Source organism: Acomys russatus, chromosome 15 (assembly GCF_903995435.1).
Source record: "Acomys russatus chromosome 15, mAcoRus1.1, whole genome shotgun sequence".
NCBI classification, from domain to species: domain Eukaryota; kingdom Metazoa; phylum Chordata; class Mammalia; order Rodentia; family Muridae; genus Acomys; species Acomys russatus.
In genome coordinates this window covers 42,520,613-42,538,487 of record NC_067151.1, presented here as the reverse complement: position 1 = coordinate 42,538,487, position 17,875 = coordinate 42,520,613, and the positions used below count along the sequence as shown (strand labels likewise).

The window sequence follows — 17,875 nt, the reverse complement described above, 5'->3', positions numbered from 1 at the left end:
ATGGGGAGTGGATTATGATTATGGAACTTAAAACAATGGAAAAGTAGAAAAAATTTCTTCAGAAAATTGTACATCTGTTCTCAGGAGTGGTTTAATGAGACTATCTAAAGGACTATTTTGAAAGTTATTGTTAAGTCCTTGGTGAGAGTTGGAGAGAATTCAAACTATAGCTAGGGCCCCACTGGCAAGATAACCAAGGTACTCTGTTGAAAAAATCCTGAAGAATAGGTGTCCTCATTCCTTTGTGATGAGTTTTTGATGCCTTTATGAGTCACATTGGTGAGATTATCTGCTTGCAGGCTCTGCAAGGCTATGCAGGTCTCAGTGCTATCTATGTATGGTATGTACTTGGTGTGTGTGTGTGTGTGTATCCTACCTTTCATAGTTTCCTTTCTAATATATCACCTACAGACACATATATATGTATAAATGTTAAAATCTAGGATCTGTATATGAAAGAACCCATGCTGTTTGTCCTTACGAGTCTAGGTTACTTAATAAGAAGTGGAACCTCCTAGAGTCAAAGCACAATGATTCACAGAACCCATCAGTAGTAGTTCATAGTGGGAAAGGGGCTGTTGTAGAGAGATATGAAGTTTTCCTACAGCAATATTGCAAGGCAGTGGTAGAGTTGGCTGGAAGGTTGGCTGTCACACTGCAGAATCTGAGGTTTTAATCGATGAGTTCTTCTGGCTCCTTTTCCTAACCACCACCATCACCACCACCACCACCACCACCACCAAACCCAACCAGCAAAACAAAAAGAAACAGTAACAAAACAAGAACAAAACCAACCACCCAACCAAAGAACAAACCGATTGATCTGTCTCCCTCACTGTCAGTTGGGGGCAGGATGAAACACAGACACCAACTGGAGCTAATCAAATCATAAAAACAAGGGACGTGGACTACGGAAGCTGACAATGGGATTAGTAATCAAAATAACAACTTTACTGAGTTTCTGCTGTGCTGTGTGCTGCCGCAACTTTAATGCTCAAAAGATCAAAAGACATAAACACTATTACTATGCCTTTTGCATAAGAGCAAGCTAAGGGTCAGAGTAGTGAAACCACTTGTTCAAGGTCACACAGCCTGCTGAGAACCTCCACTCCTGTCATCATGCTGTGTAGCTATGGAGACCAGATGGGTAGGCCTTTCGCTTGCTGCAGGGGGCTGACTTCCAGCTGAAGGAGCGCTACTACTGTCCAGTGCTCAGATGCCCTTGCAGAAATTCATGCCCAATGATAACACAGAGTTTACATTAATTCCCTTAGTTTTTTAAAGTTAATAACTAATTAGAAACAAAGTACCTCTGAGCAGGCCACAGAAAACAAGCCCGTGGGCTGAATTTGGCTGCAGGCTGAGAGCCTGTGATCCAGTTACTGAGAGTATGTGTTTTCATGGCATGAAAGAGACACATGAGCCCAGTAGTATCCACACACTGGCTTCTCCATGTAACTCTAAACTAGACTGATGGCAAATCATGTGTCGGGAAAAGTGAAGACGTGCCCTGGCCTCTGGCATGAGGCCCTTGCCAGTGGACACCAGTCCACATCACTGAGGTCCAGATTTTAAAATGTCAGGGTCACAAGGCAGTAATTTCATTTCTGTCGGACATTTAGATTACAAATTAATTTTCTCCTGGATCATAAAAGCCTACTTCAAGTTTGTCGGGTTCAATGTGCTCTATCCCTTGTAAAATTCATTCTAGTAAATTTTAAATTGGATTGAAGTTATATTGGCTTCTGGCACAAAATTCTTGCATTTTTGTTTGTTTGTTTGCTTGTTTTGTTTTTGTTTTTGTTGCTTTTCCAGATAGAGTTTTTCTGTGTAGTCCTGGCTACTTACTTTGTAGACAAGGCTGGCCTCAAACTCACAGAGATCTACCCGCCTCTGTCTCCTGAGTGCTGGCATTAAAGGCATGCTTCAGCACCACCTGGCACATTACAGTTTTTTTCCAGATTGTCTCTTAGTATAGTTTGGTAAAATAATTCTATTGATGTCAAAATAAAGGTCCATATATCCACACAAAACAATTTGCAAATAAAACTGTCTATTTCTAAGATTTTACCCTCTTAGTGTTTGCTGTCATGGAGCTACCACACACAATAATCAAGAGTAGTAGACCACCACACCACACCACACACACACACACACACACACACACACACACACACACACACACACACACACACACACACCAATTCTTTTCTTTTTGGGACACAGGGGCTTGACTCGACGCCTTATATCTGCTATGTGAGCAATGAGCTGTTTCTCTCCCTACACACTTTAGAAATTCTTCCTCCTTTATTTACGATGCATAGCAATGCTGGAGACTGAGGCTCAGGGCTCCCGTGTTAGGCCAGGCACATTGCTGTGCCCTGGTTGTTCATGTATCTATTAGTAGTGTATACAAAAGTGGACATAATAGGCCAGAACATAGCTATCAGAGTTAATCATCATCCTGGTCTTGAAGCCTATTGCCAACAATTAACTGGCAAATTTGAAGGTGAGTCTTAACCAAACTTTCGAGTGCACGGTTTGTCTATTTGCCTGCCTCTAACTTCCTGCCTTTTCTGCTTTCGTTCTCCCCTTTCACCTATTTTTTTTCTTCTGACTTAACACATTTTGTGTTTTTATCTAGATTTATCCTGTGACTCTTGCTGAAACACCTGATGCCTTTCTAGAATAAAGACTGGTAGGTGTCCATAAATAAAGCAATAAGGTAGCCGCTGTTAATTTGATGGCAGTGTTGAGATATTGGCCTCTGTCTGAGAACAAACTCATTAAGGGATACTGGCTGACATGATAAAGTGCCAGTGAAGATCTCAGAGTGATGCCTCTAATTGCCCAGGCCTTTTTTACATTAGGTATCTGCATGAATTATAACTCTTCAGTGAAGATAAAAAGGCTTCTGCAAGAAATTGCCCCAGTGCTGTATGGGCTGTCAGACTGGAGGGCATCTCAAATGAGATTAATGATGTCGGCACTAATATAAGAAGATTTAGCATAACCAAGATTATGGCTTCTGCAGAAACCTGCCAGCACTCATTTATTTTGAATAAATATTATTTTTAATTAAAGTCCTAAGGTGGGTTATTCCTGAAATAATGAGATCTACAGTGATTTCCTTTGGGGATTAATTTTCCCTCTTAATTCACAGTCATCTTGATGGCTACGGCTCGTAGAGCCGTACTCATGACAGTCAGCTTTGTAGAACATGCTGATTTTCAGCTAAAGACACTAAATAACCCATTGTTTGTTGTAACACGGTCCTCTCATTTTCTAACAGTATTTATCATTTAGTCCAAGCACATTTACAAGCTACTGCCCACAGATTCTATGGTGAGTCTGCTCTCTAAAATAAGAAAATTGCTCATGAGAAAAAAAAAATTGCCTTAAAAAGCAAAATGACTGCGAACATAAACTCGGAGAATTGTATTATTCCTACTTTTATTGGCTCTGTTTTTTCCCTTGAGCATTATGTTAAATATTTTACACATATGAATCTCCATTCACATAAGAACTTGACATGATGGAAAATCTCAATTGACTTTTACGAGATCATGAACCAGGAGAGCTTGCAACCGCGAATCTGAACTCTACAGTTCAAGTTCAGAACACCAGGCCAAGCAGCTTGTCCACTAACAGTAGCAGCTGCCCAGCATAAAGCTGACTCTCTTAGTCAATGCTCTACTGCTGTGAAGAGACACCATGGCCACAGCTGTTATAAAAGAAAACACTGATTGGGGCTGGCTTACAGTTTCAGAGGTTTAGCCCATTATCATCATGGCGGGAAGCATGGCGCCGTGCTGGCAGACTTGGTGCTGGAGAAGGAGCTGAGAGTTCTAATCTGGATCTGCAGCAGCAGGAAGAGAGAGACACTGGGCCTGGCTTGGGCCCTTGAAACCTTAAAGCCCACTCACAGTGACATACTTCCTCCAACAAGGCCATACCTCCTAACCTTTTTAAAAAAGTGCCACTCTTTGGTTACCAAATATTAAAATCTATGAACCTATGGAGGGAGGGCACTGTCATTCAAGCTACTACACCAACCTTCAAATAAACAGCACTATTCATCAGCACATGATTTAACCAGATTTTCAGTGACTCAGTAGAGTTTGTGTTTTATTATTGCATTATAAAGCCCAAACACTGTGCTAGAAAACAATTTCATTATTAGCCTCATAAATTCTGTGGGTATAGAACCTAGACAGACAATTAATGGTGCTTGTGTTGAGGCCTTAGTGGGAAGACTATGTGACTGGAGGAGTCTGTACTTGAATGTCTGATGTTTGATGCAGGTTTAAACTTAGAAACTCACTTGAGACTATTACACAGGTAACACCAACAAGTGGATTCCATAGGAGCCTGGCTTTGTCATATTATGGTGGGCCCAGTAGTTGTTCATCTTCTGTGTCTCAAGCACGAGCGTTTCAGGAGGGTTAGGCATATGCACATACCTTCCTGAACTAGATGGGGACATTATGCTATGTCATCTCCCATATAATCTGCTGGTTGTAAGTCATGGAGACAGATAAGCATTCAGAGTCATGACAAATTTGCAGGCATGTTCCAAAGCCACCACAGAGAGTAACAAGGAGTACTATAAATTGCTACTTGTGGATTGCTGGTGTTGGAGCAGTGTTTCTGTTAGTTTAATGGTATGGCCTAAATGTTTATTATTAGGCTTATAATAATTAGAAGTATTATCTAACCCACTTTTACAATCAATAAAGACATAGACACCTGATATATTTTATAATAGCCTATTTTCACCCAGGACAAGACAACTATTACCTCCTAAGCTATCTTCATTTATATCCCAGCCCCCATCCCACACCATCTACTTCTAATAGTTTTTATTTGATCTGTTTCCCATCCACAATTCCAAAATACTTGCTAAAGTTATTCATCTGAGCCATCTCTTTCATGTGGGACTTAAAGAGTTCCTCCTCTTGACCCATATGACTTCTTTTGACTCCATGGCAATCCTCTCTTCCCTCTCCCTCCTCTGGTATGGTATTGTCTGCTTCTTCTTCCCAAGATTCTCTCTGCTCCAAGCCTGCCAATCTTCCTGCTGCTGCTTCCTTCTGCCTTGCCTAGGCTAGGCCTTTTATTCAGCAAGTGAGGGAGACAAGGTTCAGTGCAGCAACTAGATCTAAGGAGCCAGTAATTAGCATCAAAATATATAGTATCAGACCAATCTCCATCAGGGCTGCTATCTTTCTCTCTTGTTAAATCCACATTTTGTCCGGTTATTTCCTGCTAATACATTTGTTTTTCAGGCATATAGCTAGTAGATACTCTGTTGTGCTCCTGATTTCTAGAGCTGGGTACCTCAGTAAGTTGGCCAGAGAAAATTTTCTCCTCAGGATGCAGAGAACAAGACTGTCTCCTATTTCCCTTCTGTCACTTGAGGACCAAGTGGAGGCTAAAAGAAACTGACAGCAATAAAAACCCACTGGATTTTTTTTTTTCATTTGCATGAGATCATGCATCTGGGTAATTCAATAGTAAGTCATTTAAAATGTCTGTTGACACAGATGCCCTGCTAGTGGAGACAGAAATTAGGCAGCAGTTTGTTTAGAAAACGTAGAATTAGAATTTAATTGAGCACTTTCTATGTGTTGAGTGTGTGATGAGTGAGAAGTTCCTTTTGGTTTTCCTTTGAAAAGAGAGAATGTTTAGCTAAGATACTAAATCACTTACGTTGTCAAGCTGGACAGAAACCAGAGTTAAATTGATGATGTGCCTCTTTTCCCCTAGGCCTTCCTCCCATGGATGCATACTTTCACAACAGTCAATTGAAACCTTCAAGGCAGACTTTATATTTTCAGCTTCAATGAACTACTCTAACTGGCTGGGACTGGGCTGGGGGTAAGATGCTGAGGAGCACAGGTGGTTAGCGATTCTCAGGATTTAAATGTCACTCACATGGCATGTGAAATGTTTGCGTATATGGCCACTGCTGTTGTACTTACTGTAACTGCACTGGGAGGAGCTTGTCTAGCGTCTGGAAGGCTCAGAGAAGGATGGTGCCATTCAGCAACCTTCCATGAAGCTTTTTTCCACATTAACAGACATTTGAATGGGTAGATGCATTGTATAGCAAGTTTTTTTAAAATACAATTTTATGATTTGTTGATGTAAAACACAGCTTTTGCTTGAGAGAAAATATATTATGATGGGCCAAATATAAATGGCAATTTCCAGTGACAGAGATTCAGGTTTCCCTGAATAATGTTCCTTATCATGAAAGAAGGAGGTCACATGAACTTTTACAGTCACAGAACCAAAGAAAGAAATCGGGGGCTGTCTTGGTGTTCTATTGCTGTGAAGAGATTCCATGATCATGGAAAGTCTTATAAAAGATAGTATTTAATTTCGGACTCACGGTTCCTGAGGGTAGTTGAGTCCATGCTCATCCTGGTGGAAAGCCGACAGGTGTGGTGCTGGAGCAGGCAGAGAAAGAGAAACACTGGGCCTGATGTGGGCTTTTGACACCTTAAAGCCTACCCCTAGTGACACAATTTCCTCTAAAAGGCCATACCTCCTAATAATTCCAAACAGTTAGTTCCACTATCTGGGGACCACACATTCAAACATATGAGCCTATTGGGCCATTATCATTCAAAACATCACAGTGTCTTTACCGAATGCCTTTGTGGGGACATCAGGAAGGCCAGCTAGAGCCAAGGGGAAACCTCTGGATGGATTCCAGAAGTTACCATATAGTATTCTTAGCTAAAAGATTGGTTGAAGCTAGCTTTCTGCTAAGCTTCATAATACATTCTAAAAATTTTACTTTGTAGTAATGAGGTTGTTAGGTTAGAAACAGAGGTAAATAGTTATTGAAAGTACTGATGATAGCACAAGATAATTTTGACTCTTGATCTGCAATATTCCATCTCTCCATAATCACAGTGCTTTAGTCAGTTTGTAGGCTCTTCAATATAAATGTGGCTTCTTGAGAGAACTTGGCCTTTTGAGATCACTTCACAATTATGAGGAACACTTCTGCTCTGACTGAGCTGAGATACTGTCTTCCCGCTGTGGTTTAGATAGTAAACATTGCCCTGTCTCGTGTTGGAGGTGCGGTGCCCAATGTAACTCTCAAAAGCTGGCTGTTTAGGAAGTGATCGGATCACGATGGCTCTAACCTAAATCCATTGGTTTAACTCACAAGTGGCTTCATAATCTGATGGCATTTTGGGGAGGTGATAGAAACAGAGATACGGAACTTGGTTAGAGGCAGTAGGCCACTAACCAATGCTCCCTTGGAGGTAGACTTTGTTCCCAGACCTCACTCTCTTCTCTGCCTGTTTTCCACAAGGTGAGGTCAATGCACAACTTGTGCAAGTCAGTTATCTCCTTTCACCACGTTCAGTCAGGGGATCAAACTCAGGCTGAAGGCTTGACTGTAGGTGGTCCTTCAGACCAACCCATGGAGCTGAGTTAAGAAAATAATAATAATCTCATATGTAACTTCCATTTTACATTATCTTAAAAAACTCTTTCCATTATACAAAGCTAAGAAATGAGCTGATTTATTGATACCTGAAATACTTTCACTATATAATTTATTTGAAATATATTGATAAACATTGAAAGCCTTGAAGAACTTGCATAGAGTCTAATGGGCAATCATTTAATTTACAAGGTTCATTTTAAAACTGAAATCTACTATTTCACTCCCACTGATCTATGCTGGTTTTGTTAATACAAAAAGGGACCAAGATTTCTGTCACAGATTGTGGTAATTCTGAAATACATTTCCAAATAAGAAGAGCATCTTTTTATATTACTCCTCTTCAAAGATCTCATAGGTCGGTGTTAAATATCCTCCCAAGGACATCAGAAATCAGTTCAACAATGTTTCCTGGGAATTATATCACAGTTATTTTAATGTAAAAATACTTAAAACTGGAACTTCAAGTTGAAGGCTGTGGTGAATAGTAACATGTTTGCCAGTCACTTGTCACATCCTCATTGCCAAGTGTAAAAGTATGCTGGAAGTCTCTGCAGAGGTGCCTCTGCTGCGAGTGGGCCACAGCATGTTAGAAAGACAGGTACAGGCAAAGAGGCCAGGTGTCCATGAAGGGTCAAAGTGTTCTTGGTAGAAAGCTACTGGCACAGGGCTCACATTGCTATCTGTATAGTGTGTTTATAAAACACATTTTTATGGACAGTGGCAAAACATATTTACAGCACTATGACTTAGATGACTTTTTTTTTAACCTCATGAGAGTAGACACCGGTCATTTAAACATATCACATATCACACTTTGAAAGAAAACATTATGTTTTTTCCGACTTTCTGTTCTTTATGAAAATAATAATCTCATATGTAACTTCCATTTTACATTATCTTTAAAAAACTATTTCCATTATACAAAGCTAAGAAATGTGCAGATTTATTGATACATGGAATACTTCCACTATATAATTTATTTTAAATATATATCATGTGCCCCAGTCCCATTCATCTCCCTGTGCCCCATGCATGCCAGTCCTTTCTGCTCATCTCTCAGTACCCTGGTATCTGCCCTCTATCTTTGAGGCACCCCTCTCCCCAACAAAAAAAGAAAACAAAAGATAAACAAAACAAAGTACAGAAAAACATCTCATTGTGAAAGCTGCAACATGTCATAGGGTGTCCCACAATACACTCCTCTGTCTACACATCTTCACTTACAAATCTTTATTGCAATGAGTCACTGGTCTGGTAGGAGGCCTCTGGCTTTGGCTATAACATCAACACTGGAAGCTCACTGGGACTGCTCCTTGTTACCTTGTTGTTGTCCAGTGTCATGGACATCCTGCAGGTTTGGGTCAGCAGCACCTGCCATTTCACACATCCCAACAGTTCACAGATGATGTAGATGTTGGGATGGGCCAACTCAAAGCCCTGGATCTGGGCCTGGGTGGTAGCTTAGCTGGTCAGCCCGCTGGCTTTCCGGCATCAATGGTACCTGGGTGAGATCTCCGGCATGGCTCCAGCTAGCAGCACTCCAGTGTGGCCCTGGTGTGTGAACTGGGTGAAAACCATTATATCTAACTTTTGCAAAGTGAACAATTTTAAGACTTATCTTCTCCAATAAGGAGAATTACTTGAGCTATAAAAAGTATAAATAAATGATCTGTCCACAGAATTTGTTAAGAAAACATAACAAATCCAAACAAGAAAACACAAAACAACAACACACCAACAAAGCTCCATCTGCCTTTAACACAAGTATCCAATTCATTGCCATATTTGGAAAATGCCTATGCTTTAAAAAAAACCCACTTTAACTTTGTAATTTCTTTTTGGAACATGGAGATAGCTGCAGACGTGGATTAATTAAGGACACGAGGCCTTGGCAGCTCATTGTTGAAGTTTCTGAAGGCAGGGTTTTCATACTGTGAGTATGTCCGAGTACCATGTACAGGGCGCTAAGAAGAGAGGGTCAGCTCAGTTCACCACTCTCAGACTGTAGCAGTATCATTTTGCAATTCCTCCCAAAGACCTAAAAATAAAGTGGTACATTTATGGAGTTTAAAGCGTTGTCTTACTCCATCGGTGAGGTTTATTTTTTGAAAATTGATCTATCTCTTTGGAAGGAGGGGAAATCATAAGAGGGCAGAGGTAAATCTTGAATGATTATACACACATCATTTGATTTATCCATGGAATTTGTTAAAAACACAAAACAAAGCAAAATCAAAGTAACAAACAAAACCACTCACCAGCCTTTAATATAACTACTCATTTCATTGTGCTGATATTTAGAAAACACTTATGCTTTTAAACAATTCAATACAAAGATTGCAGTGGAAAGTAGAGTTTAATGAGATCCTTGCTTGAAGTCCAGAGCTGCTGCCAGTGGATGCTACCCCAGAAGAGAAGGTACCGCGTGTCTTGCCAGTGGATGCTACCCCAGAGAGAAGGTACCGCGTGTCTTGCACTTCGTGGGAGCCAAGCTTCCATAGAGTTAGAAGCACTAGAGATGTAAATAAGAGAAAACAGACTAAATAGGCTATAAAATTAATTTATTTTTATACTTGTTCCAAAGAGTTTGAAATATTTATTTTATTGCACTTACTTTGTTTATTTTTGGTGCCAAGGCTTAACCCACACACTGCACCCTATCACTGAGTAATATCATGATGGTTAATCTAATTGTCAGCTTAAGTGGATGGAGAAGTGTCTAGATTAGTAAATTAAACCCCTGGATGTGTCTCTGAGCATATATCCAGAAAGGATTAACCGAAGGGAGACCTTCTCTGAATGGGACTGTCATCATCCCACAGGCTAAGCAACCTGGATGGACTAAACACAGCATTTCTCTACCTGTGGGTCATGACCCCCTTGACAAACCTCTACCTCCAAAAATCTTTACATTATGATTCATAACTAGCAAAATTACAGCTATGAAGTAGCAACAAAATAACTTTATGGTTCAGGGTCACAACAACACGAGGAACTGTGTTAAAGGGTTGTAGCATTAGGAAGGTTGAGAACCACTGGTCTCAAAAGGAGGAAAGAGAATGCCTTGCTAGCGCAGGCTTGCACTCTGTGCTCCTGCTAAGTATTATGCAAGCTGCTCTGCCATGTTCTCTTGTCATGATGCACTGAAACCTTCAAAACCATGAGCAAAATTAAACCCATCACCCTATAAGACACTTTACTCAGGGATTTTTATCGCAGCAATAAGAAACTAACATAAATACCATATCCCTAATTGAGCAATTTAGATAACCATACAGCTAAAAAATTGGCTATTTGAAATGGGAAAATTCTTTCATAATTAAAAAAAAAATAGTTGTGATCCCTTTGTCAAACATTGGGCGAAATTCTGGGGTAAAATGAAAGCAAAAGTAGTCTTCAAATGTATTATGTCTGAACTTCTTATTTGATTTAAAAATAAAACCTACCAACACTTGGGGCTTCAGTATTAAAAGTACATCTTCAGCTGTCCATGGTGGCTCACACCTTTAATCCCACCACTCGGGGAGGCAAAGGCAGGCGGATCTCGGTGAATTTGAGGCCAGCCTGGTCTACAAAGCGAATCCAGGACCTCCAAGGCTACACAGAGAAACCCTGCCTTGAAAGACCAAAAAGAATAGAGTAGTACATCTTCATGACAAGAGTTAAGATAATACCAAAATTCACAATGTTCTTTATCTCTATCTTTATTCTGGATTTCTTGTAAAACCTCAGGTATTTTCTTATGAAGAGAAAACATTTTCCATCAGGGAATTCCAACAGTAAGTTTTGTTATGACGGTATTTAACAATTGTCTGGCCACTTTACTGAAAGATTTTTGACTGATGTCAGAACCAGAACCTTTGGGAAAGACCCAACCATAGGTAAACGAATTGGGAAAGCTACAGTCTTCCAGAGTAGCTATCAGAAGGGATGAATAGTGAGGCCAGGGGGCCCCAGCTTTCTTAGCTGTCTCATTGTAGTTCAATTGTAGTCTCTTCTACCGTCTTCCTGAGCTTTTTTTTTTTTTTTTTTAAATAAAGACTAATTTCCCTCTTTCTTTACATAAAACAGCCTTCTTTCCTGCCAGTGTGCACTAATCTCTTACATTATTTACATGTCTGGGATTTGCATCTAAGTGTCTTGAGGGTAGGACCATCACTGACTCAACCTTGTGCATGGCCCAAGGTCCCTATAATGTGCCAAGCATAAACTATGCACTCAAAATAACATCCACAAGTAAGGTTGTAAACATGACCATGAAGTTCTTGATTCCACAAGTAAGCATATGGCAGGTCACTAGTGGCCGGATAGGTGGGGCTCTTTGTGGTATTGTCAACGAAGCAGATCAGGGAAGGTTGGCTGAACACAAAGGAGGGGGGCCGGCTACTGCCAAGAGCAGCTGCAATACAAAGACTCTAACACAAGCTGGAGCATAGCTTTTCTAACCATTACCTATGCAGCTGCTTATTCTGTGGTTCATTAAAATGTCCCCCACGTCAGAACATTCACTTGGGCTAAGTAATGTACTTTTCTGTGAACATTTTTTAATACCATCACCAAAATCAAAGTAAGAAAGTAATTTATTAATATCCTCAACTTACGTCCTGCGATGTGCAAGCCAAGTAGACAAATGACCCAAAGTACCCTGTCCCTTGTCACTTGGGCCTCTGCATAACTAGTTAGCGCTGGAAATGATGTTCTTACTCTATTTTTTTCTTTTTTCTTTCTTTCTTTTTTTTTTTAAAGATTTATTCATTTATTATGTATACAATGTTCTGCCTACACATATACTCACAGGCCAGAAGAGGGCACCGGATCTCATTATAGATGGTTGTGAGCCAGCATGTGGTTGCTGGGAATTGAACTCAGGACCTTTGGAGCAGCAGTCAGTGCTCTTAACCTCTGAGCCATCTCTCCAGCCCCTATTTTTTTTCTAACAGTGCACCTAGTGTCAGAAATAAAAATCTACCTTGCATCAGTACCTATCGTTTGCAAGAAATCTGTTTAAAGCACTTAAGGTCACATATAAGCCAAATTACTATCATTAATCAAGTAACATGAAAAAGACTGTTTTGCTTTACAGGCTTATTATGTTGGGATATTAAAGACAGTGCGTCATCAAGCTTCAGCATGGCAATTGTTTTGATAATGTTCTATGAAGTCTCCTCATTAAATCTGATTTGGCTTCTATGGTCATATTGTGGTTTTTACAAAACACAAGGAAACAAAATTAATGACATACCAAAATGAAGGGAGGAAGTAGCCACTGAGTTCTTTAGGACCACATTTACTTGCTCACTTAAACAAACAAACCAAAGCAAACCAAAGCAAACCAAACCAAACCAAAACAGAGCTTGATTTAAAAAAAAAAAAATTCCCACAAAATATTTATCTTTAAAATGTAAATTCAATATAATTCAAGCCTCTGTATTCAGTGTACCTGTCATTGAGAAACTTGGGTGGAAGGTATACTATAAAGTACATTGTAGTATCTTCACTGCTTTATAGATGGTGAACCTCGTGCCCACTGAAAAGTATGGAGACTTTCTATGGGCAATCAGCAGCTATAGCCTTTCCTAGACATATGCTTCCTAACAGGGTGAGAACAGTTTACAAATTATTCAAAGACTTAAAAAGCCAAATATTTGAGAAAATTGATCCCTCCTGAAATCCCTGCTGTGTAGCTGTGCATCTACATGAACAACTAACTGGGTATATTTACTCGTAGAGCCCAGGAAAAGAGCCTTTGCTAAGATCAGAAAATGTATATATGAAAACAAGCATTTTAAAGCAAATGTCCTTCATAGCCCTTGCAACTGAGTGTAAACCCTTCATACTCTTCACTCTTAATGGAGGTGAGAATTTCTGTAGCTCTAAAGTGTAAAAGAGATGGAATTGAAATGCCTATGTGTCACATGCCAGGGACTCCCTTTGGCTATGCCCTAAGCTCCAGTCTTCAGAGAGCCCGTGTGCAAGAAAGCAGAGCAAAATGGGAAAAAGAAGTATCTGTGCCAGGGTTGAAATCCCGTTTTGTACAGCAAGGCCGAGTCCTTCTCTCTGGCATGTTTAGTGTGAACTGCAGAGATGCCCGTGGCTCTGCTCTTACAGCAATGTGGCTCCCACTGGCGGGAACGGGTGCTGCCTACGCAGGAGTGCTGTGAGAGCTCTCACTTCTCAGAAACACCGCTTCCATTGTGGGCACTGGGTCAGTGGCCCAGGTCTAGCCTGGTTACTGAGGTTGGATGTGAAGTCCCCCCAAAGGATCAAAGTTTAAGGTTTCTGCATCATGACGATGGTTACTTCATCAATGGACTAAGCCATGAGCTCAGAGCTGATCGGGCTACCAGGAGGTAGAGGACAGGCTGAAGGCGATGGCTGCAGTGTGTCTCTATAGGGTACACCTTGGCCTTCGCTCCTTCCTTTTTCTTTGTTTTCTGACAGCCATCAGTGAGTGGCTCTCCTGAGCTGTGGCCTCTGTGGTGTTTCTATCTGCCACTGGCCTAAAAGCTGTAGAACCAGCTGACCATGGAACTAAACTGCTCAAACTGTGAGACACGCCAGGCTTTTGTCACAGCAATAAAGTGATGACTAACACACTGGGCGTGTGGCTTCTAAAGGAAAGGACCGGAGCCTAGTTATGGGTTTCAAAAGGGCATTTAATACAACTTGATCTCTAAGCAAAAACTATGCACTTATTTAATAAAAATTTTCAGACAAAGCTTCACCCTATACTCCAAGTTGTCCCAGCACATGCTGTGCTGTGCAGTACAGCCTCCAGCCTAAACTTCCACAGGACTACAATTAGAGGACTGAAACCACACTTAGCACAAGACGGTTTAGTGAACACGCTACCTTCAATCTAACGTGGCTACTGCTTTGCTCTCTTAGGGTATCTTTTATGATACCTAAAAAGTTTTAGAAAGGTGAGCTGAAGGATTCAAGAAGGGTTTCATACTACACAGGAGATAAAAATCTCATATATATGTAAATTATTAAATATTGGGTAAAAAACATGGCCTTGAAAAACGGAATGAGAAACACTACCGAGTATTCATTTATTTCAACATTGATATTTTTATGATTAGCTTTATTAACAGTATAATATGTTCATGTTCTCATACCTTTTATAACAAATTCACTATTCATAATGTTTGATTTGAGTTAACAGATATTGAGTTGACTATGAGGGAAGAAATGAGATTTCCTTTTTTATGTAATTGGCTAAAGTATTTTTAAGAGTGAAAGTAAATATTTGTATTTGAAAACCTAAATTTTCAAAGTTAGTTTCAATCCAACCGTAAGTCTACAGCTTAGGCCACAGGACTGCCCATCAGTCTTTCTTGCCGGAGAGCAATTAATCTCTTGAACCACTTTTCTTCAGCTTCAGCTTTTTCAATAAACAACTATAGTAAAGGAAAGAAGGAAAATGTTAGCATGCATCAGTAGCTTGGAGCTGATGTGATATAACACAGTCATTCTGACAGATCACTCCCAAAGCATCCATGTATGCTGTCCAACCCTGATGCCCACTTCACTGCTTAACTCCCACCCACAGTGAGGTAAGAGTGCCCAGGAGCCTTGAAGTAAAGAAATAACCTGAGTGTTGTTCACTGACTGGCAATTTCACACCTTATATTTGTGAGTTCATTCTTTACTATGCCATTCTGTAGAGACATTAACTATGGTATTAGTGACAGGTTCACAGCTGGAAAACCAGAGCTGGGCTAGCATTAGAACTTTTACTCTATAAAACTTTCTCTTTTCAGTTATAAAAAGGAAAACCTCTTTTGACCATTTTTCTTAAGTTCAGAATAGTTCGGGAAGTCAAGAAATATGTGTAGACAACACCAGATTTAAATGTAAAAAGCCCTGAGGCCTGAGGTCAGTTGCCTATTGGAGGCAAAGAGAAGCCACGAGCTCTTTCCAGCATGGGTCCCCCTAGTGTCCAGGTCACAAGACAACTGTTGGGTTCATCATGGTTAAGGGGCTCACATTTGGATGGGCTAGAGAATTGTCATCTTGGTACTTGATAGCCGTGGGGATGCTGTCAGGGTCTATTTCCTTTCCAACGCTGGGCGGGTCAGGAGCTACTGATGCTGGTCCTGATGCTGGAGTCATATGCTTCACTTCAATTGGCTCCACTGACTGAAAATACAACACACAGTAATCTAAGCAAAACTTGCATTTACAAGTCAAGCATCATAGTATCTAACATTGAACAATAATTGTTCTGCTTAGTCTCCTCTGAGATGATATTCATCTCAAAAATTCCACATTCATGACGGAGCAAAAGTGATTACTCAAGAAGCAAATACAAGTGTGTAGGGCATTTTTTTTCATTTCCTATGATCAGTATGCTTTTCTTATGAAAGCAGTGTTTAATCTTATTCTATTGAAATACTCCCATATGCATATATACATGCATACAAATATATACATATTTGGTGTCTAAATTATAATAATCAAAAAATGTTACAATATACCTATAACATTAAGTTGGCCTCAGGTATAAAGTCAAATCCAAAAGTTATCCTTAAAATACAATCCATCCTTGTTAGCTATAATTCACAAACCATACTATGAATTCTAGCATATCTATAAAACCACACAACTTATCATGGGCTACCTCAGGATATCTTTATTACTCTTTCTGACTTCCATATCTATTAACAGTCACTGCTTATTTCTTCCAACATCTGTATGAAGAGGCAGCCAACTGGTCTACGCTCTGGCTGTCTATTCTGGATATTTTGTGTAAAAGGAACCGTGAAGCAAGTGCTTTTCTGTGACTGGCTCTTTCTTGCTAAATGACATCCACTGTATGGACCTGCATGTTGATCCGAGCATCATCCATTGGTGGACTCGCAGGGTGTCTTTTAAGATTACTTAAAATATTCTGAAATAAAAGCTTTGAAAAAAAGTGCATCATATTCTGTAAGAATAAAACTAAAAGTTTTACTTGTGTTCCTCAAACTACCCACAGTGCTTGCCATGGCCCATACACTGCACTAAGTGCTGGAACAGAAAGATGGATAAATCATTGTCTGGCCTTGATGGAAGCAGCACAAGTGCTGACTCAGGTAACCTTCAATCCTCCCTTACAGGGGAGGTGGCCTGAGCAGGGACTGATTAGCAGCAAGGCTGCAGGGATGATATGAAATGAATTAGAGAGGAATCTACAGTTAAAATTCAAATATAATATAAACCAGATGAATAAAAGATAAATTCTCCTCTGTAGTCTTTTCCTGTATCTATGGGATCTATTGTTTTTAATTTCTGTTTTCTTCTGACTCATATCTACTTCTTAACACCCATTTTCTGAACAAAGCTCAAAACAAATATTACTATGAAAAATGTCTAGAGGATGAATTATGCATAAATTAATTACATTTTTCTTAGATTACTTTGTCTTCAATTTGGAGACCTATCAATTTAACTGTCTCATTAAACACTGCTTGGTAAGCCCTACGTAGATAAGAACAAACTAGAAAAAGGTCTGTATTTGCTTGTAAGTTTTGTTGTTGACTAAATTAACAGATTATAAACAAACACATAACAACAAATACATAATTATTAGCCATAAGATATGCTCACAAGAAATAAATAAGGTACTGACACAAAATGATGGGGTTTGGAGAGGTGAGTCTAGTTTAGACTGGTTGCCTAGGGATAGCATCTTTTATTTATGAGGTAAAATTTAAGACATATGAAGAGGAAAGAAGAGAGTGCTTTAGCCAGAGGAGGCGGTGTATAATCCAAGAGGAGAAAAGTCAGAAGGGAGGCCAGAGCAGATAATGTGTAATCAGACACTGTAGGCCAGGCCCTTGACAGCAGGTTGCTAAGCCCAGGCACACCACCACTCAGCACCAGGACAGGAAACTGATTCCAGGCAGAGAGGCCAGGAACTGGGAGAATCATTTTTTGTTTCATTCATGGCAGGATGTTCATGAATTGTGCTACTTAACGTCAGATACCGGAAGACTGCTTCATAGATCTTATCAGGTTCTATAGTAGTTTTGGTAGAAGGGAAAGTCTTTATGTGGTGGTCAGTAGCAGAAGACTAGTGCCTGTGTGTCGGCTGTGTCTGTGTCTGTGTGCGTGTGTGTGAGCATGTTAAAGCCAGAGGTAAACCCTGGGCACTGTTCTTAGGTATTCTCTCCCTATGTTGGTTCTTGATACAGGGTCTCTTACTGGCCTGGAGCTCATCACACAGGCTAGGCCTGCTGGCCAGTGACCGAAGGGGCACTACCTGTCTTGCCTACCCAGTGCTGAGATTACAAGCACACCACCACACCTTACATGGGCCTTTATGCTTACATGACAAGTACTTGGTGGACTCAGCCATCCCTTCATGCCAGATGAATTAATGCTGAGATTCATTCTTTGTTTAGCCTCTTATGT

The 17,875-nt window shown here is 40.2% G+C and overlaps 1 protein-coding gene across 1 annotated transcript in view; it reads right to left on the bottom strand.

Moving 5' to 3' along the window:
* Positions 1 to 14,591: 14,591 nt before the first annotated feature.
* Positions 14,592 to 17,875, bottom strand: part of LOC127199018 (serine/Arginine-related protein 53-like) — a 162,908-nt gene continuing 159,624 nt past the window's right edge. Inside the window, exons 6-7 of the mRNA XM_051156909.1 lie at positions 15,467 to 15,619; positions 14,592 to 14,877 (exon numbers count right to left, since the gene is read on the bottom strand). Coding sequence (XP_051012866.1) covers positions 14,785 to 14,877; positions 15,467 to 15,619 — 246 coding nt within the window. The 3' untranslated portion in view covers positions 14,592 to 14,784. The remainder of the gene's footprint in view (positions 14,878 to 15,466; positions 15,620 to 17,875) is intronic.